At 31.3% G+C, this 21,970-nt stretch overlaps 4 protein-coding genes across 4 annotated transcripts in view; 3 read left to right on the top strand and 1 right to left on the bottom strand.

The window, feature by feature from the left end:
* Positions 1-8,936: 8,936 nt before the first annotated feature.
* On the top strand, positions 8,937-10,370 carry LOC131172815 (uncharacterized). The gene is made up of 2 exons (XM_058134352.1): positions 8,937-9,221; positions 9,270-10,370. Exons 1-2 carry the CDS (start codon positions 8,937-8,939, stop codon positions 10,368-10,370), a joined length of 1,386 nt encoding a protein of 461 aa, XP_057990335.1.
* A 510-nt stretch (positions 10,371-10,880) lies between these two features.
* Positions 10,881-12,238, top strand: LOC110656171 (uncharacterized). The gene is made up of 3 exons (XM_058134905.1): positions 10,881-10,911; positions 10,995-11,312; positions 11,401-12,238. Exons 1-3 carry the CDS (start codon positions 10,895-10,897, stop codon positions 12,227-12,229), a joined length of 1,164 nt encoding a protein of 387 aa, XP_057990888.1. The 5' UTR covers positions 10,881-10,894; the 3' UTR covers positions 12,230-12,238.
* Positions 12,239-13,214: 976 nt separating this feature from the next.
* On the top strand, positions 13,215-14,562 carry LOC110656172 (uncharacterized). The gene is made up of 5 exons (XM_058134351.1): positions 13,215-13,232; positions 13,354-13,464; positions 13,571-13,639; positions 13,745-13,849; positions 13,964-14,562. The coding sequence occupies exons 1-5, from the start codon at positions 13,215-13,217 to the stop codon at positions 14,435-14,437; spliced, it is 777 nt and encodes a 258-aa protein (XP_057990334.1). The 3' UTR covers positions 14,438-14,562.
* A 6,237-nt stretch (positions 14,563-20,799) lies between these two features.
* Positions 20,800-21,970, bottom strand: part of LOC110638674 (probable LRR receptor-like serine/threonine-protein kinase At1g53440) — a 41,295-nt gene continuing 40,124 nt past the window's right edge. The window contains exons 22-24 of the mRNA XM_058134904.1: positions 21,716-21,953; positions 21,490-21,640; positions 20,800-21,232 (exon numbers count right to left, since the gene is read on the bottom strand). Coding sequence (XP_057990887.1) covers positions 21,023-21,232; positions 21,490-21,640; positions 21,716-21,953 — 599 coding nt within the window. The 3' untranslated portion in view covers positions 20,800-21,022. The remainder of the gene's footprint in view (positions 21,233-21,489; positions 21,641-21,715; positions 21,954-21,970) is intronic.

Genomic DNA, 21,970 nt, shown 5'->3' with positions numbered 1-21,970 from the left:
GCCATGGAGGAAGCTCGGAGGAAAATCACATTCGGCAAAGAAAAAGAATGAAGAAGAAGATGAATCTTTTAGTGGAAAAAAATCTGTCCTAGTGGTCCTTATATACTCCACTGATGCCCCACTAATCACAACTAAAAATTTGATTAATTTAAGATTTCCTTTAATTGCAATTATGCCCTCCAATTCCTTTAAATTACATGTTATCTTGAATTTCATTTTTCATTAAATTTTGAAAATATAATACCACTTATTTTTCATGGACATTTAGGTTAAAAGTCAACTCTAGGTGTCAAATGACCAAAATGCCCCTCTTCGGGTCAAATTCAGACTTTTTCGGTAACACCGATTTAATCCTTGTCCCGCCGATTTTCTTAATTTTTTGTTTTTATTTGTACTGACTTACTAATTTTTCTTTGACATTTTCAATGTCAATTATACCTCAGTAGACCTTTAATTATGTTCCGAAAATATTTTCCCGGGTTCCCCGCGGTTAAGGGCTAGTCAACGGTCCTCGCCGTAACTTCCCGGTGCGGTTACCCATCGCTACAGGTTCGGCTTATTTAACTTAGTCACATTTTATCTCTTTTATTTTTCTTTAATTTTTCTCATCACATATTTCATTATTTTATACTTTCTCACTGTCATTACAGTGTAGTTCTAGACATTCTGACTTTCCGGGGTAGGCATTAGCCGTCAGAACAGTAGGACGTACTATCGAACATAGGGGTGTTACAATTACTGTATTCCTAGCATTTCTGTACCAACTCTTTAGTGTCCTATACTATGGTGGCCTAGAAGAATCCTTGCTTGAATGCTTTCTTGGCAATCGTTCTTGCTCCCTTATGGGCGCCACACAGTCCTTTGTAGATCTTAAGCAAGATTAATAAGCCATCTTCTCTGTTGATGCATTTTAGCCATGGTTAGAGGTAGGATCTTCTGTATAGCCAACCATTGAGTATGTTATACCTCGCTGATCTTTGCACTATCTTTTTGGGTTTAAGTTGATTTTCTACAAGTATACCTTGGTCGAGTTAGCAAAAAATAGGTGTCATCCATATCTCTCCAATTTCAATTGGAAATGTTTCTTCCTTTCTATTTATAATTGGTATTGCTATCTCTTCTAAAGGGATGGGTTAGGAAAAGTGTTGTTTGCCTACTACTACTGTAGCCAGACTATCACCTTCTTGATTTTCCTTCCTTGGTATTTGGAGGATGTTTACATCTCCTCCATCTTCTTCGATTTGTGCTAGCATTTCTTGGATATGTAACTCATATTCCCAAGTTCTAGTCTCTTACTTGGAAATTTCCCTACAGTTGATTAACGATGAGTTATGAATCACAATAAATGTTAAACTTCTGGGCTTTTACCTCTTCACTAATTTGCAATGCCATGAAGATAGCTTTGTATTCAGCTACATTGTTTATTGCTTCACTACAAGAAAATATCAGAATAGAAACCGAATTTAGAAACGGATTTATATCGGTTTATAATTTGAAACGGATTTTGAAACGGAAATCTGGTAGAACAACTTAAATACATTAAAAACCAAATAGCAACTGATTAGAAACCGAAATTAGAAACGGAAACTCGTCGGTTTCTAAATTATGAAGAACATTTTGATGGCAAATTTAGCAACTGTTTATAAACCGATTACAAACCGATTTTTGAAACCGAATAATTTTCCGTTTCTAATATTTGTCATATTAGAAACCGAATATATCGGTTCCTAATTTCTGCACTTTAATTTAGAAACCGATTTCATTCGGTTTCAAAATAAAAGTATTATCTATTTATATTTAGAAACCGATTCGTATCGGTTTCAACATTCATATTATTTCCATTTTATTTACTAAAAATTAAAATCTGTATAGAAACCGATTCCTATCGGTTTCAATTTTCCTTTGTTATATTTAGAAACCGATTTATTTCGGTTTCAAAAAAAATCTAATCATTAATTTTATTTATTAAATTTTAAGGATAAATTAGGAACCGATTCATATCGGTTTCTAATTACCTAAAAATTTAGAAACCGATTTATATCGGTTTCAAAAGTAATGTAATTTCTATTTTATTTACTAAATTTTAAAATAAAATAGAAACCGATTCCTTTCGGTTTCTAATTACTCAATAAATTTAGAAACCGATTCCTTTCGGTTTCAAATTTTACTTAAAACGTTAGAAACCGATTCCTATCGGTTTCTATTTTCTTTTATTATATTTAGAAACCGATTTATGTCGGTTTCTAATTGAAAGTAATTTAGAAACCGATTGTTCGGTTTCAAATATTAAATTGTTCTCTAATTATATTTATAATTTCTATATTATTTACTAAATTTTCAAAATAGAAACCGAATATTATAGGTTTCTAATTTTCAACGATGCTTAGAAACCGATAACTTTCGGTTTCAAAATTTATCGATTATATATTTGATTTAATAAATTTTAAAGTAAAGTTAGAAACCGATTTCTGTCGGTTTCAAAATCAATGAAATTTTAAAATAAATTAGGAACCGATTTATATCGGTTTCTAATTCTTTTAGTTATATTTAGAAACCGATAGCTTTCGGTTTCAAAAATTAAAGTGTTATCTAATTATTTTTATTTAATTTTAATTTTAATTATATAGAATTATATTAATTTTATTTTCATAAAACTATAGGGGATAATTTAATTTCAAATATATATATTATATTAATTTTTTTTCAACTATATTAATTTTTTATACCATTCTAGAGAAATGTCTTTCATAAACTTACGCTATTAAAATAATTTAAATCAATAATTAATTATATTTATAAAAATAAAAAAATATTTACAAGTAAATACTAATTTAATACTAGCTCCATTCTATGTCAATAATTTTTAAAATTTTTTATAAGAATTAAAAAATTATTGGATAAATATTTTTATAAAAATAATATTAAAAATTAATTAAAATTTCTTTATAATATCATTGAAATGTAAAAATATGTGAAAAAAATAAATATATTGAGAATAATAATAATTAAAGTAATGTTAAAAAATAATTAATATTTTCATAATTTTATAAAATAACAAATAAAATAGAAATTTTTTTTTTAAATGAGAGTGCTAAATTACATAAAACTACGTAGTTTTAAGGATAGGTGACCTTAACAAACCTAAAACGCTCCTCTGTTCTTCATTGCCGCCCCTTGCTTCTTAAAGTTTCGATCACTCCTAGACGCGACGCCCTCAGTTGAACGAGTGTCTTGCTGTCAAGCTTGCTGTTGCATTCCTTCACGAAGCTCATCGTTCAAATTTTGTGCATTTTTACCTCTATTTTCAAGTGAAGCTCCTGTAATTTTCTATTTCCCTCTCTCTCACTCTCTTTTTTTGTTTATTTGTTTTTTTTTTATTCCTTCTTTCTGCGTTTATTCCTTCTCCTGTAATTTTAAGTGAGGTCCTTAAAATCCATTTATTTGTTGCTCATATAATGTCTTCTCTTGGAAATAATTTCCTAATGCTAATTTCCACAAAATGCTAAGTTGAAATGAGTTTCTTTGGTCGTTATTGCTCTGAAATCTACATAATGGGGTCGGTGGTTATTAGGGTTTTACCACTTGATTTGAATTAATAGCGTGAAACACAAGAAGGCTTTGTTTCCTTTTGTGTGGATGCCAAATTGGCTATGATGTCCAGGCCTGTATTTTGTTTGTATCTTTGATGTCAAATTGCTTTAATTATCATTGATTTTATTTGTAATTTGGAATTATATTTAAGAGTGATGGGTAGGCAAAGCACCATGTAATGTGTTGTATTGATGCTATGGTCCTGCATAAACTTGTGCTTTTTTATGCTATACTTGTGAGTTGTTCTGTATGAAGTAAGAGGAGGTGGATTGAGATGTTAATTTGGATCTTGTAGGTGCAGGAAATAGCTATGAGGGGAGATATTGCCAGGTTGTGGAAGTAGGATGGTATATTCTTGGTGAAAATCAACAACATGTTGGACCTTATGCGTCTTCCGAAATTTGCATGGTGAGTTTTATATATTTTGACCGAATCTTTGTTATGCATTATTGAGATATGAAGTTTTGATATGTAGTATGTTTGTATTGTTTCTTGTTTTTCTAAAAATTGTTTGATTTTTTTTTATTTGAAACTTGAATAAATAATATATTGTAAAAAACAACCTACTCTCTCCTTTGTTTTGTCTTTGGGTTCCCTCCTTTCTTAAATTCAGTTCTACTTCTACCAGTAATCAGTAGCATGGTTTCAGGACAATTGTTCCATCTGTAACTTGTTCATTTGGTCTAATGAGCTGTTGAAACATCTACTTTGCTTTTTCGTACACTGCATGCATCATTTCTTAAATGGATACATCTCGAAAGCACACTTGTATGGTCTCAAGGAAGAACAGATGGCAACCATTGTCGTCAATTCTGAATTGATATCAAGAGTTTCTCAACAGGAGCCGATTCTACCACACAGTGAAGATTTTTTTTCGGTGAAGATTTTTTTTTTCTTTTTATTGTTTTGAACTTTGTTTATTATGTATATATGTGAGCCACCATGTACATCTTTTAGGTTGTTTATTTACTTTTCATAACCATATGTAGTTTTTCCATTCCATCTCCTGAATGGGGATTCTTATCATGAGATGTTTTGTCCAGCTCGATGCCTTAAAAATGATAATGAGTTGGAGCGGCATGAAGTAAGAAAGGAGGCAAAAGGAAGCACTATCGGTTTGAAAAAGGATCTCCTTCGGCAATAAAGAGCAAGCTAATTGTTCATCTGCAGGTGTGAAAGGCTTTTATTTTACTCCTCTAACCTCCAAAAAAAAATAAATAAATAAATAAAAAACACCACAAAAAAAGAAATTTCTTTCTTATTATAAATTAAATTAAACTAACTTTTTACTTATATTTTTGAATTATTTCGTTAACTACCTCAACTTTTAGTTGATATGTAATGTTATCTCATCATAATATTGCATTAGTTTAGAGATATTCCCAATACAGATTGGTTTGAATGCACTCATCAAATTTTCTATACCTTGATCTTCCTTGCACCTTCTAAATTGAACCGCCCATAGTATTTGTTTGAATTCAATGATTTGCAAGTTTGATGGCTTAGTAATCAGACTGCAAGTGTATGCCATTTTCTTAATAAGATTTTGGTTGGGTTGTGTCTTCCAACTAGTAATCTTGAGAGGAGTAATATTATAGCTTTTGAAAATACAAAAAACCAAGTGAAAATTTCAAAGAATCTTAACAGAGTCCTATTACAAAAAGAAGAAAAGGCATATAAAAGGAGAATAATGTTTCCTCCTAAAATGAATAAAACAAAAATGAGATAAATCTGTTGAATATTCAATGAATGGTGACTAAACAACTCCTCTAAAAGCTCATCACATGACCAAAGGAAAACCAATAAAAATAAAAATGTCTAGAGTAATCGCACATGCACAGACTGTTTGATGCAGTATTAGAAGATACAATTTAGAAATTACGTTCCATGTAAAATTAGGAATAGAAGATTTCAATTATTGAAACTGGGGGACTGACGTATTGCAAATAAATGAAACAGTGGTTGATCAAGTAAAGTGTCTTGCGGGTGCTTTGAATTATCAAGGTAACTTACGATTACACAGAACTTCTTTTTATTGGTGTTGAATGCGACTTTCGCTTACATGTTATTAGCAAGGGTCTTTGATTGTGGTCTTGTTGTTCTGTATGTGTTTTTGCATTGTGGGTAATTTATAAAATAGCATGTGCATGACTTAGTATAGTCTGCATGTTATAAAGGCCATGTACATTGTCACGGTCCTTGTCTCCAGCAGAGAAAGGTTGTGGAGGGTAGTTGAATAGCACGCTTTTGAAGCGAGAAACGAGGTTAATAAATGAAATTTTGATTTCTGAAAGAACATGGAATTGATGTCCATACATTCTATGGAAATTATTCTTATACACACCATCCTAAGTATGTTTGTATCTTGACCATGATGTTCAGATGTGCAATTTATATTTAGCTGGAGTAACACAGAATAAGGTTTTCATTAAACTGAAAATCTTTAGCAAGCCTCTGAAGGGTAAAGGAAGGAGGCTTTTTTTTTTTTTTTTTATTTAAACTACATTCCCACAATTTCATATTAAATATTATCTGTCAAATTTTAATTGTTTATTCTATTTTGAATATTATTGTAACTTTTCACCTCATTCTGTTACTCTCATACTAAATATATTCTAAAAAAAATTAAAATATAGATAAAATAAATTTATTATCTTTAATATATATATATATATGGACTAAGATATATTATAGGCCAAAACTTACCATTTTTACTTTTAAATATAGGTAAAGTACTTTTTTTGTTCATGAGGCTCTGATTGAACTATAATCTGAAACTTTACAATCTTGAAAATAACTTTAATGTCACTAAATTAAAATTTTAATAATTTTTAATTATTAATGTATTACATTTTTATTTTATTGCAATAATTTTTAATTTAAATAATAATAATTATATAATAAAGTATATTATAAATTTTTGTATACACGTGCAACACATATATTTCTAAAACTAGTAATTAAAACTTAGAATTCAAACCCTGTTTGTTTTGTAGGCACTCTCTTATTATCCCAAAGTCTCATTTTTCTTCCTTGGAAGCCACTCCTCCATCTGTAAGTTAATTTCCCCCTCATTTGGTGCAATTATTTGTGGGTCCTTCATGAACTCACAGTATTTTAATGTGTATTTGTTGCAAATTTTGTTGTTATTGGATTAATTGCCTCACAAAATCCTGTTAACTTGTTATTGAGACATTGCATTGTCATTTTCTTTCTTTCAGTACACATTTGCATGTGAATTATCGCACTAAGTTTGAGTTAAGTTGACATTTTCTCTTTGATAGTGGTTTGTGTAGCCATGTGTATTCTAAAGTCTTGAATTAGGCGTGTCTTCCATCAAGGGTCTACTCCTCTTCTTTAAAATTAGTAGTTTCAGGGTTTTAGTGGAGAATGACTTGCTATTCCCTTGAAAATCATGACTAAATTAATTAAGTAGTTTGATTGCTTGAGGTAAATGAAAATTGGTGCATGACCTATCTGGTATTGTAGAAACATATGAGCTGAATTTTTTCTTACACATGACAATAATAGTCTATTTGTCACTCCCATGGTCAAGTTAAAGAAGAAAAAAAATCACCCAATACCTTACAAAAACTCATAGTTTGAATAATGATTTCAAATTCAATTATTGTCTTGCAGTCTCTGCAGTTCATGGTTGTGGTAGCTAGTTTCTGCCCATCTGCCATACACAATCCAAAATTTATTCACATTATTCATGCCATTCTTGCTTTGAGTAATGAGCTGATTGTGCTAATTACAGTATAAATTACTTAATCCTGCATCATAACTGTATATGCTTGATTTAATTAGACATATGGTTAATCACAGTAAGTGAAAGATTATCTAGAATAACAGTGCCTCCAACAAGGCCCTAGTTAGCGGCGAGATTGAAGGGTTTACTAATTGTCTTTGAGAGACATAGGCTGCAAAAATGAAATTTCATGCTAGTAAGATATCATATATCTTGATGCGTGAAATTTTCTAAGCCTGTATTCACTGGATATTTTGATCTTAATTATCATAGTTTTTTTTTTTGGTATTTAAGAGCAATTACTCAAGTATTATCTTTGTCCACTTTTATTTATTGTTTTCTTAAAAGTTATTTTATTCATAATTATTTATGTGTTGTTCTAAAAAGAGCAAGGAACATTATTTTTTTTTTAATTTTACCTTATCTTTATTAAACATAGTCTTTCTCTTAATTAGGTTAGATAAAAAGTAATTTAATCAAATTAAAGAGTATTTATTTATAATTTAGGTAATTTAATTACTTTTTTATTATCATGCAAAAATTTTCTATTAGTCAATGTGATGCAATGTGTAGTGTGTAGAGATAATTACATGAACAAATCTTCAAAGAACAGCAAAGGTTTAATCCAAAACTTCAAGAAGAAAGAGATAAAAATAAAGTAAAGAAACTTTATTGAAAATTGAAGAAATAAATAAAATTACAAATAAAAGATTGTATGTTTATTTTATTGCTATACTAATATCTATTTTTTCATGTCCTTTAATTTTAATGATTATTATGTTTTTTAATTTTATACTATTATGCCATATAATGTAGTTATTTATTTATTTATTTACTTTGAGGTGTTAAATTTTATACAATAATTTACTGACGGAATTTCTTTTTTTTTTTTTTTTTGAACTCTGATCTGTCTCATTCTCTTTTGGTCACTATCTCTCGTTATTTTGTCCCTTGCTTTCGATTATCACGGGTAAGTAATATTTTAATATGGCGTTTTAATTTGTAGATGCATGCATATCAATTTTTGAGGTGATAATTTTTCTATTTGTAGAAATTTTGTAACATCTCTCATTGTTCTCTGGTGCAAATTTTATGTTGTGCACTTGGAGAACTAATGGGAGATCTTCTTTGAATTTTTACAAATATATGACATGTCATTATCCATGCATTATTGGTAGAGATGATACAATTCTAATTGGGTTAGGGCCTTACCTTTCAACGCATGATTGGGGATATGATGTAATTCTGATATATGACATATCATTACTAATATTCACTTAATTATTACACAGCTATTAGGAAAATGGGATCAGATCGGAGATGGATGTATGCTAGGTTAAAAGATGGTCTATTGACCTCAGAATTCATAGAAGGTATTGAACAATTCATAACATTTGCTAAGCACCATCCAGTGGATGGATGGGGATAAATCAAGTGTCCATGTAATCATCGAAAGTGTCATAATCGTAATTATGATGATGAGAATACAATTCGGTTACATTTGATGAAGCATGGATTTGTGCCATATTATTATAAATGGATTCTACATGGGGAACCCCGCACAAGTAATATTGATAGTCAAAACATAAATGTTATGATAGCGGAGTCTGTTCAAGAGGTTGATAATAGCACAAGCAATACCTATGAGCAAATGGTAATGGATGCAGCAGGTCCTGATTTCTTTCAGGATGTAATGGAGGAGCCTCCAAATCCATCAGCTCAAAAATTGTATGACATGTTGCAAGCTGTTAATCAAGAGGTGTGGCCAGGTTGTGAAAGCCATTCGCAGCTCTCAGTTGTTGCAAGGATGTTGAACATCAAGGCAGAACATCATTTGTCAGAAAGGTGTTTTGATGACATTTGTCAACTTATGAAAGAGGTGTTACCGGATGAAAATTTAATGATCAAAACTTTTTACTGACTGAAGAAGTTGGTTCAAGCATTGGGCCTACCTGTTGAGAAGATTCATTGTTGTACTAATGGATGTATGTTATATTGGGCTGAAGATAGTGAGTTAACGAATTGCAAATTTTGTGACCATCCACGGTTCAAACGACATAGTCGAGGCTCTTCTAATTTTCAAACCAATGTGCCACATAAGAAAATGTACTACTTTCCTCTCACACAGAGATTGCAAAGATTATATGCTTCGAATGCAACAGCAAAAGAAATGAGATGGCATGCTGAGCATGACCATGAAGATGGGGTAATGTGTCATTGTTCAGATGCAACTACATGGAAGCATTTTAATAAAACACATCCTTCATTTCTTCTTGAGGTTCGGAATGTAAGGCTAGGACTGTGCACCGATGGGTTTCAACCATTCGGTCAGTCTGGACAACAATATTCATCTTGGCCAGTCATTGTCACTCCTTACAATTTGCCTCCTTGGTTATGTATGAAGGAAGAGTATATGTTCCTAACGGTACTAGTTCCTGGTCCGAGAAACCCAAAAGACAAATTGGATGTGTACTTACAGCCCCTTATTGCAGAGTTGAAACAGTTGTGGGAAGTTGGAGTTGAGACATATGATGCATCAAAGAAGAATAATTTTAATATGAGGGTTGCGTTATTATGGACAATAAGTGATTTCCCTGCATATTCAATGTTATCCGGTTGGAGCACAGCAGGCAAGACTGCTTGTCCATATTGTAGGGACGATTCAGATGCATTCACATTGACAAAGGGTGGTAAACAATCATGGTTTGACAATCACCGTAAATTCTTACCAGCTAACCATCCTTTCAGACGGAATAAAATTGCTTTTAGAAAGAACAAGACAGTTACAAAAAGTGCTCCCCCCATTCTATCTGGTGAGGAAATTTTAGAACAAATAGAACATCTAGGATTAATGTGTGTCACAGATATGGGTGCAGATGAGAATAACAGTTGCAAAGCAAAAAACACGGGTTGGAAGAGACGGAGCATTTTTTGGGATTTGCCATATTGGAGTACTAACATGCTTCGCCACAACTTGGATGTCATGCATATAGAGAAAAATGTATTTGAAAATATTTTTAATCTTTGATGAATGTTGAAGGGAAGACGAAGGACAATGCAAAATCAAGAGAAGATTTGAAAGAGTTTTGTCACCGACTGAGTTAGAGAGGGATATGGCAGAAAGTATCCTAAAGCATGTTACACATTAGACAAACAATCAAAAGCAGTGTTGTGTGAATGGCTTAAAAATCTTAGATTCCCAGATGGTTATGTGTCAAACATGGGTAGGTGTATAGACATGAGAAAACTAAAGTTGTTTGGGATGAAAAGCCATGATTGTCATGTCTTTATGCAAAGATTACTCCCAATAGCATTTAGGGAATTGCTTCCAAAAAATGTGTGGCAAGCATTGACCGAATTGAGCAATTTCTTTAGAGAGTTAACTTCAACAACACTTAGAGAAGAAGCCATGTTACACTCAATGAAGAGATTCCTATTATATTATGTAAACTAGAGCGTATATTCCTCCAAGTTTCTTTGACTCCATGGAACATCTCCCAGTGAATTTGGCTTATGAAGAATGGATTCTTTGGTCCTGTGCAATATCGGTGGATGTATCCATTTGAGAGGTAACTAGTTTAATGTATTGTTGTATACTATCATTACATGGAGAAATAAAAACTTTGTTGTGACTAAATAGTAAATGGTACAGGTACCTTAGGAAGTTAAAAAATAATGTGAAAAATAAAGCCAAAGTGGAAGGTTCCATATGCAATGCATACTTAGTTGAAGAAGCATCGTCATTCTGCGCTCATTATTTTGAACCCCATGTCAACACAAGGCATCGAAAGGTTCCACGCAATGATGATACAGTCGAACATATGGATGAACATCTAGGGAATCTATCAATTTTCACTCATTCCGGTAGGCCACTGGGAAAAGGAAAGGTTAGATATCTCACAGAACAAGAATTTCAAGCAGCACAAATGTACATCTTGTTGAATTGTATAGAAGTAAAACCGTACATTGAGTAAGTTTTTCTAATATTCAATTATTATAATTGTTGCAATGCCATTATTGATTCCAAACATTTAATTAACTATTTTCATTGTGTGCAGCATTTTTGTTAATGAGTTACACATGGCCAATCCAAATATCAATGATAAACAAGTTGATGAGAAACTAGAGCGTGAATTTGACAAGTGGTTCAATAAATATGTTCACAATCCCTCCAACAATATATCAAGCCAGTTTTTAAAGGATCTATCAAAGGGTCCATTAAGAAGTGTTATGTCCTACAATAGTTATGTAGTTAATGGTTATAAATTTCACACTAAAAGTCATGGTTCGCATAGGGCAACGATGAACAGTGGGGTATGTATCAAGGGGACTAATTACAGTACTAATGAAAGTGACTACTATGGACAATTAATTGAAGTGCTACGATTGGAGTACCCTGGATTACCAATCAAAAGAACTGTATTGTTTAAATGTGATTGGTTTGATCCAACACCAAATGTGGGAACAAAGATTCATCCAAAATATAAACTTGTGGATATTAATCATAAAAGATCCTTCAATAGGTATGAACCATTTGTTCTTGCTATCCAAGCTGCTCAGGTGAATTATTCCATATATCCAAGCTTAAAGCGTGACAAGGATGATTGGTGGGCCGTGTTCAAAATCAAAGCGAGATCTGTTATTGATCTTCCTGAGCAAGTGAATGTGACAACCCCCCCTGCACGGGAAGAACCATTTCAAGAAGATGAAATGGAAGTCCCTTTGATTCAAATTGATGATGATGATGATCAACAACAATATTTGAATGATCAAAATGGTGTACTAGTTGAAATTAATGAAGAGGATGTTGAAGATGAAGAAGAGCTTGAGTTGGACTCAGAAAGCGATGAGGAATGCGATGATGTATATGATAGTGATACTAATTAGAATTAGGTATTTCTCTTAATGAATTTATATTTCTAAACTTGAAGTATAAATTCTAACTATTGGAAAATTTCATCTGTATTATGTATCATAAGTTGAATGAAGCTAACTTGTTAATACAATTATTTATGCAGATGCGAGGCAACGATCGCGGGGAGGTTTGTTGGGTCATTCACGGTCAAGGCGATTACATGCGGGATGAGTCCAATGATCAACTAGACCAATCTACACAGGTCAGCCTCGTGTTCCTTCACGATCCACCGGGAGGTCGACACCGGATCCGGAGGGTCTCTTGCTTCAACACACGAGATCGAGCTACACCTCCACCTCCACCGCCACCACCTATTACCCCATCTTCTGAGCCTGCAATTGGATCAACCTCTGGTCATGAAGGTCATTCAGTTGGGGCATCACCAATATCATCAATGGATGGTCTATCACTCACTACATTTGGAAGAAAGAAACGAATAAAGCTCATTAATGGCACGTAAGTATTAAAAATTAATTAACTTTATCTATGATTTGGTAGTACATATCATTGGCAATTGAAGTACCATGTTTCTACATTTACATAAAATCAATATATTTGCTGTCTTTCTTTTGTACAGGTTACATCCATCTGAGGAATGTGCTAAGAAGATGAAGAATATCTTCAAGGAGAGGATGGACCCAGAGGGGCACTGTTGGAAAACTATCACGCCTGAAACAAAAGAGTTTTACTGGGATGAATTTCAGGTAATAAAATAAATATTTAAATATAATTATCTATCAGATAACTAATTTGCATAGTTTATGAAACCTCAAAAAAGAATGTTACAAACAAATATCATTTAAGTGATGAGAATTTGTGAATTAATGTAAAAGAACACAATTGAAGTATATTAATGCTTAAATGTTCTATGTACAGCTTGTGTGTTGAGGATGTTGAAAATATATATTGTTGTGAGTTGTTGTAGTTGGGGTGGATGCTATTTGTTGTTGAGAATATATGAAGTGTTTTGAACAGGTGCAATTAATACCAAATAACTAGGCTGGATTGTCTAAAATTAAGGGAAAATGCTGTCAATATTTTCTAAAATATTATCATACTAATACAACTGTCTTCATTTTTATTTGTTTTATAACAGAACTACTTTGATTGGCAAGAGGTGACTCCACTGGTAAAGGAAGCTTGGAGGCGTAAGGCTGCAGAGCGCTACAAGGCGCTAATGTGCAATGTCAGGAAAGGAAAATCCAAGGTCATCGTGCCTAATAGTACAATGCAAAAATGGAAGGAGGCATGGAGTAGCCCAGAGTTTAAAGCCAAGAGCCATCAGTTCACTGCTAACCGCTGTAGTGAGATAGGGGGAGTTGGGGCTGCCATCTCTAGACACCACAGGGTTCATTTCACATGCTACTCACGCAGATAGAATGGTAATGATTTCATATTTCTTTGGTTTTTTTATTGTCTGTCTACATATTAGTAGCAAATAATCGAACATTATTATAAACATCACTAAAATCATTATATCTTTTCAGGAAGCCAAGCTTGGCCGAAGACCTTTTCCTTATGAACTTTTCCATAAGACCCACACTAGGAAAGGCACCTCCGATATGGTTGATTCACGAGCGCAATCAATTAAGGTAAGTGAACAAGTATTTTATGTCTTTCAATTATACGAAAAAAATGAATAAGTGAGTTTGTTTATTCAATTGCCAAGAAAAATAAATTTAAAATATGTGTATTAACTTATGCAGGATGCATTTTTGGCGCTTAAGGAGCAGTCGTCTCAACCACAAGAGGGGTGCAATGACCCTCCTATTGTAGATGAGGTCGCACTATATTATCAAGTTGTGGGGGGGGAGAAGAAGAACAGGGTTTATGGCATTGGATCTCAAGCATCAATTTTTTACCCTAGCTCATCACATGGATCATCTTCTACTGCATCCTATTGCGCTCAGTCGGAGGCAATGGAGGAAGAGATTCAACAATTGCATCAGACTGTTGCAACGCTCAAGGATAGTTTGGTTGCAATGGAGGAGAGAGACCGACAACGCGAGTTGATGCTAGAGGAGAGATATAGACAACGTGAGCAGACACTGGAGGAGCGCATGCAACAAATGATGCAAAACATGATGGCACAAATGATGCAGAGTACGCAGTTTACAGCCCCAACTCCAGATGCGACTCATCAGGATGATGGTAGAGAGGCTGATAGTGGTGATGAGTGATGATCTTGTTAATGACAAGTAGCTTGTTTTTTTTGTTATTATGATATTTTATTTTTCCATACAGTACATTATTGTCATAACCCTTCACTGTCATATTTATATATAATATTGACTGATATTTGATATTTGACAGCCTGATATTGTAAATATTATGATGTTGAGCATTTAAAATTAATATTATATTATATGCTTCAATACAGGAAATAATATATTAAATAAAAAAATAAAAATTTTCTACTAGTAATTTGAAACGGATTAAAAACGAATTTTTCCGTTTCTAATCCAATAACACAAGGATCGGTTTCAGAATTTAGAAACCGATTTGAAACGGAATTTCTGTTTCAAAAAAATTGAAACCAAAATATCCGTTTTTAAATTAAAACGGAATTTGAAACCGAATATATGTGGTTTCTAAATTTGAAACGGAATAGTGGTTTGAAAATAGCTTCAGAATTTGAAACGGACGCCATTTTCCGTTTCAAATTTATTTAGAAACTTGTGGATTTAAAACTGAATATTTCGGTTTCAAATCGGTTTCTAAATGTATTTAGAAACCGATTTTCACTGATTTGAAACCGAATATTCGGTTTCAAATCTCCTTTTTTCTTGTAGTGCTTGGAATGTTAGCTTTGCTGCATACTTTAACTTTGCTTTGTGTGATCATTCTAATATTACACCTATTCCTATGTCGGAAGAGCTTGATGCTCCATTTGACCATATGTTCCACTATTTCATGAGTTCATCTTCTCTTTCAGGAACTAAAGTTAGCTCAGCCATAAAATTTGCAAGTATTTGTGCCTTTAGTGCTGTCCTTGGCATGTATTTGATGCATAAGCTCCAAGAATGACTGACCATGGTGCTAAATGTTCAGACGTCTCTGGTCTGTGTAAGATATTTCGTAATGGTAATTTGTTCGGACTTCTACGGTGTAGGCTTCAAAGTAAGGCTTTAATTTGATTGCTACTGATAAGACTACATAGTGAGCTTTTCCAAGATTGGTTAATATCATCATAGATAGTACACTTTAATGGACTCAAGCTCCTTCAAACATGCTCTCTTTCCACTAATTTTACTATAAGGAATACATAGCTTAGCTATAGAAATTAACAATGTATTTAATAATTTTTCAAACAGATTTAAAATGAGCTATAATGAATTAGTTTCCATCACTAAATTTTGAAAAAAAAAAAAAGAAAGAAAAGCAAAATTTTATATTAGCACCGAAATTTATCAAGTTCAGACATAAGTCTATTTAATTTATTTTTAATTAAGACCTATTGAAGATCGGAAATGATAAGAGATCAGCGCGAGTAAATAGAAGGAACTACATTACTCAGCAAAACAGAGTTGTTACAAACTAAGAGATTAGGGGATCAACTCTAACTTTTTCATTCACATGTAGGTCTTGAGACCCACAAACCCTTCATCCTCATTATCACTCTCAACCCCTACTCTAAGAGCTAGTTTTTCCAATCAGGTGAAATCTTCAATGGAATAATGTTTGATCACTGAACCTAAAGATTGAAACTAGGGGAGGGTAGTAATCATATACTTTACTCCAAAATCCAATCTCTAGTAGGTCAAATTCACTAGATCCAAACCCAATCCAAAGTAGATTAGACCTAGCCACAAACTAGCTCAAGCAGGGCATCGGTTCAAGTTTAATCATCTCCAAGCTCATGGAGATCGGTAAGATCATCAGATTATCTTTGAGTTCATAGAGATCGACTAGATCATCTAACTAGGTAGTAGCTTGGATGATTACAAATTGATAAGCAAGAGACTGTAGCTATAGAACTGAGCTCAGAATGACATGGCCTCAAAACAAATGCTATTGAGTATGGTTGACATGATCCTCACTGGGAATAACACAGAACAACTCCATTGTGTATGGCAAAATAAGAACTTGAGATTGACTAATAGAATCCTAGGATTAGCGCTAGCTGTCTCTATCACTGTATAAATAGGCTTCAATGCCTACTCAGGTATGCTTTACATTCTCTCACAATTCTCCTGTTTTATGGTTAAAGCTTTCACCGCACTCTCTAATTTGAACGTCGAAGTGGTTGCCATTAGGCCACCACCTCACTTTCCTTGTGATTTCAGGCAACCTGAGACCCATCTACTAGCATCTGGCAACCCAAGGAACCATGGCAGTATTAGCTATCTTTATGACCCACATAAGAAAGTAAACTATCAAACATCAATGGAGGAAAAGACTACACTAATAGACTTTATTGATAGAAAATCATTATCTATACTTAAAGATTCAAAAATCTTTCATCAAAAGGAATCAACAATTTATGTTATATTTCAAACTGCAAAAGAGCCCATCAAATATAGTAAAAAAATAAACAAAATCTCGCTAATGACAATAAAATAGGATCTTGGGGAGTAAGACCCTAATATTAGGGAAGAAAATGTAGATCCATTCCTAATAAATATAGATATGAGGGGATAAACATAAAATTGTGAAAAAAAAAATTAATAAAAAGATAATAAAATAAATAAAGAAAATCAATTTGGGTACCCAGTCAAAGAAGAAATTCAAAGAGAAAAGGAAAAGAGAGGATAGGAGAGGAGAGAAGGAAGGGAGAGAGTAAGCCGCTAAAACTTTAAAGCAAGTATATAATTGATGGCTTTTGGGTGGTGAAAATTTTGACTTATTCTTTCATTCAGGGAGATTCTTTACTTAAGAATTAAGTTAAGCTTCTCTGATATTAATATTATACTTACTATTTTTTTTTTTAAATATTATCATATGCATCTAAACATATAAATTATTGGATTCTATTTGATTCAAATGATTATTAGCCATCCTGCTTCAGAATTGAAGGGAAATTCTCATATTTGTCCGCTTAAGGATCCTATATCTAATATACAAGTTAGATGCTGCTTGCCTGGGTGCTTGAGGAACTTCACTGTTCTTTTCTAATTGTATAATTTAAGAATGCATATATTCCTTTTCTTAGCAAATGGACTTGATGCTGAGAGAAAGTAGATAATTCTTTTGTATTATTGTATTTTTATAATTAATTGTTAATTAATCCTCAAACGAAATTCTACCTCTATTTTTCCTTTATTCTTAACTAGTTTTATCGCTATAATTAATGATATTCCTATGATTTTCACTAGTTTTTACTTTCTAAATTATTATCACTTTCTTTTAATAGGTTGGTAAAAAAAATAGTAAAGTAAACCGTGAGTTAATATTATCTTTAATGAATTATTCGAATAAACTTGTAACAAGAGTGCATGAGAAACAGACCCTAAGGGGAAGCAGAGTCTGAAAACACAACATAAGACACCTGTGGGGGAAGTTCCTCCATCCAAATGACTGCTCCGACATCAAAACTAAGAGCCAATTTGGCAAGGTAGTGAGCCACATTAACTCTGTGAGAGATCCAATATTTGCAAGATTCGAGTCGCATAATAAGAAGACAATAACGTTTCTGTCTCTCGGATAATGTTTTTGAAACCAGCCTCCAATGCTCTACCGAGACCAACAAGGCTGCTTCTGCTTCGGCATCATCAACAGGGACAATGAAGCTAGCTTACAACAGCCAGTCATTAAAACATCACCACCAGAATTATGTGCAACCATACCGAAGCCACAGAAACCATCTCCTTGGATTGCTGCATATCTGTGTTAAGTTTCACCATATCAGGTGGTGGTGGCACCCACTTGACATTCTCCCCGGACAGTGTTATGGCCTTAGAACCACCATTAAACTGCTTGAATTCTTGCAATGGCGTTTTATATATTACTGCTATTGTCCTCAAGTGGGATCCCAACAGTGCCATTTATTTGAACTTGTGGTGTGTATATATATATATATATATTTATTTGAATAACTCATTTTTTTTATAAATTTAATAATTTCGTTTTATTTTTTGAGAATCGATTTTCATTAAATTTAAAATTACCATTGTAGTACATTAATTGTTTTTCGATCATTGAGCTTTAATTGTATAATAAATAAATAAATAATAGCCATTTTAAATTCCTCAAGGGGTGGGCCAATTTGAGCCCAATTTTATGATATGAGTTTGAACTAGGCCTATTGTGAAGGTATTGGATCAGCTAATGTAATTCTCACCTTTATTGAGAAGAGAAAAAAAAAAAAAAAAAAATTGGAAGAGCAAGAGTGACCAAATACCCAAAGAGCAAGAGTGACCAAATTTGGCGCACAAGCTACTCCGCACGCAAATTTCCTTCCCAAATTACACTTTAATAATTTACTCAAAAATAATTATTGACAAAGTAAACTTTACTTTATAAAAACTAAAAATTATGATAGAAAATCCATATCTAAGTTAAAATAACAACAAAAATAAATTGTCTTTTATATAATAATTAGTTGAAAATCTCATCAATATTTTTTAATTTGCTTTTTTTAATAAAATTATTAAGAAGGAAAGCATATATATATTAAAGCATATATATATATATATATATATATATATATATATATATATATATATATATATATATATATATATATATATATATATATATATGTATATGTAACGTGTATTGCACATTATGTTACTTAATATATAGATTCATGATTTAATTTTTTTTATATAATTTTTTGCAAATTTTTATATATGATATAATTTTATTATAGTGTTATAAATATTATATTTAATTATTTAAATTAAAATATGAATTTTAATGTTATTTTAATTAATTATATAAATAAAATATTTATTAATTCTAGAATTATTTTTTTTATTTGAAAGTTATGTGTTATTTTATTAATATATAAAACTAACTTAATTACAAAATTAAATGTAATATATAAAAAAATTATAATAATATTTTTTAAAAAATAAATGGGTGAAAATACTTAAAAATTTAATTAGCTCTATTATTTTACTTTAAAAAAAGTTTGATTTACTAGCTTAATTACAAAATTAAATGTAATATATAAAAAATTATAATAATAAGTTTTAAAAAATAAATGGGTGAAAATACTTAGAAATTATAATTCATTCAAACTCTATTATTTTATTTAAAAAAAAGGTTTGATTTACCTATATTTTATTGCGAAAGAAAATTATTTATATAATTAAAAAAAATTATAAGATTTCAAACGTATTTTGAAGTTTAAAGTTTAGTATATTATCATTATAAATTTTTATTTTCATTACATTGATTTTTATATTATCATATTGTTCAATACAAATAATTTTAAAATTTATTTAATATGTTATATAATATATTTAATAAATATTTTTATTTTTTAAATTATAGATTATATTATATATATTATAAATATATTATAGATTAAAACATGAATATAAGTTTAATAATGTATTTTTAATTACTTATAATAATTATAAATTTTATACTCCCATGTAGTGAATTTTTTTTTCTTTTCCTTTTTTATCTTTCTCTCGTTTTTATTATTTTAAAAATTTAAAACATAATAACGTAAAATTAATATTGAGAGAAATATAATTTCTTACATAAATATATGCAAAAAAATAATTAAGTTTTCTTATAATCTCATCGTCAAAATCAACAATTTATCTAAGATTGACTAATTAATTTAAAAAATGAAAAATATGTTTATACACATAAAAACATTAACAATTTATAATTAATTTACATTTAAACTAAATAGAATGAAGAAAATTAAAATCTCATACCATCACATATAAAATGCACTTTTATGATATTAATCATCCAAACATTATTGGATGCGTCAATATTAAACAAGAAATGAGAAAATAATATATTTTAATTTATATAAATATTATTAAATTTGGAAGGATGTCATTTGATATTGGCAATAATTACAAAATCTTCATAATCATATTCACATGTTACTATAGTCATAAGAGTGATACCTATGACATACAAAAATTCAAAAAATTTAAAAACTTACAAATAAATTTTGCTCCTCAGATAAAAAAGACACATAAATATAGTGAAAAAAAAATCACATTATAATAAATATTAAGTAAAATTTATTTGTTACTATTTTTTTTTAAGCTACAAATTTATAATGAATAAAATATTTATCACTGAATAAAATTAGAATTTCATATTAACTAATAATAATTTTTATTAGAAGTGAGTTTCTCTCATTTTCTATATACTCCTTTAAACCAAAAACAGATTTCATGGCTCTCTTTTCCTTCTGTTTCCTCTAATTTACGAGAATTTTTTGCCTACACCAGGGTGTATACACTCATCCAATGAATAAATAACACATTATTAAAATAATGGTGAATCCCACCATAAAACACCCTGGTGCAACTAAGAATTTTCATTCATATATATATATATATATATACACAATTTTTTTTTCTTCCAAAAATAGGCTATAGCAGGTCATAGAGCAAGAACACATCCACACCCAAGTAATAAATCCATTGGAAATGCAAATTATGCACTTATACATCCGTGCCAAAGTCACAAGAAAAAAAAAATCACAAGAGTTAATAATAATATTCACAAGACTTGTCTATACGTGCATGTGTACAGATAAATCGATCCAGCACGATATATAGCAATCCCAAACTCCAACACATGATTATCATTCAAAAGGGGAAGTATCTCAATTTTGCTCATTAAGAAGTGTTGGCTTTGGAAATTTGATCAAGGGTTATTTCTTCAGACAGTACACCCACAACTTCAGACATTGTAGGCCTGAGAGTAGCGGAGTGATTGATGCACGTGATTGCTAAATTTAGCACAGTGATAGCTTGCTTTCTATCATAATTGGATAACTTCTTATCAACCAAATCCAGAATCCTTTTCTTGGTGTGCAAAACCCAAGCCTGTAATCACATAGCGGAATTATTATCTATATTAAATATAACTCACAAATTTGTATGTATATGCATATGTGAATTTTTATATGTATATGTGGCTTTTTCTGCTTTATAATTTTTCAAATAACAGATAAAGAATGAAAGTGACAAAGATTTAATATTAAAATTGTTTTTCTAATAAGTGCTCTTAGGGTACTGATTAAGGAGCAGTTGAATATAAATGATTTTCCAATTGTAATTGAATTATGCTAAGCTTCACTTACCCTGTCAAGGAGGAAATCAATTTCCCCATTTCGCGTATGATCTGCACTGATTTTCCCACTGACAATTTCCAGTACAACAACTCCAAAGCTGTAGACATCTGCTTTAACGGTGATGACCTCTCCTCTTGCATACTCAGGTGCCATATATACTCTATAATAACATATTACCTCTTAATTAGTCCTCTCTCTCTCCCTATATATATAGAGACAGAAATTAACAGATTACCTTGCTGCTCTTGCTTTGATGATAGACATGAATGGATCTTCCTCACGGCAAAGCCTTGCTAATCCGAAGTCCGATAACTTAGCAGTGTAAGATTTGTCAAGCAGAATATTTGCAGCTTTTATGTTTCCATGGACGATATCAAATCTTTTTTCTTCATGCAGATACTTCAAACCTTTTGCTATCCCCAAGCATATATCATATCTCACTTTCCAATCAAGAATGGTTCTTGAATTTGGATCTACAAATTCATCAAGG

This window comes from Hevea brasiliensis, chromosome 14 (genome assembly GCF_030052815.1).
Source record: "Hevea brasiliensis isolate MT/VB/25A 57/8 chromosome 14, ASM3005281v1, whole genome shotgun sequence".
NCBI lineage: Eukaryota > Viridiplantae > Streptophyta > Magnoliopsida > Malpighiales > Euphorbiaceae > Hevea > Hevea brasiliensis.
This window is presented reverse-complemented; position numbering and strand designations above follow the sequence as displayed.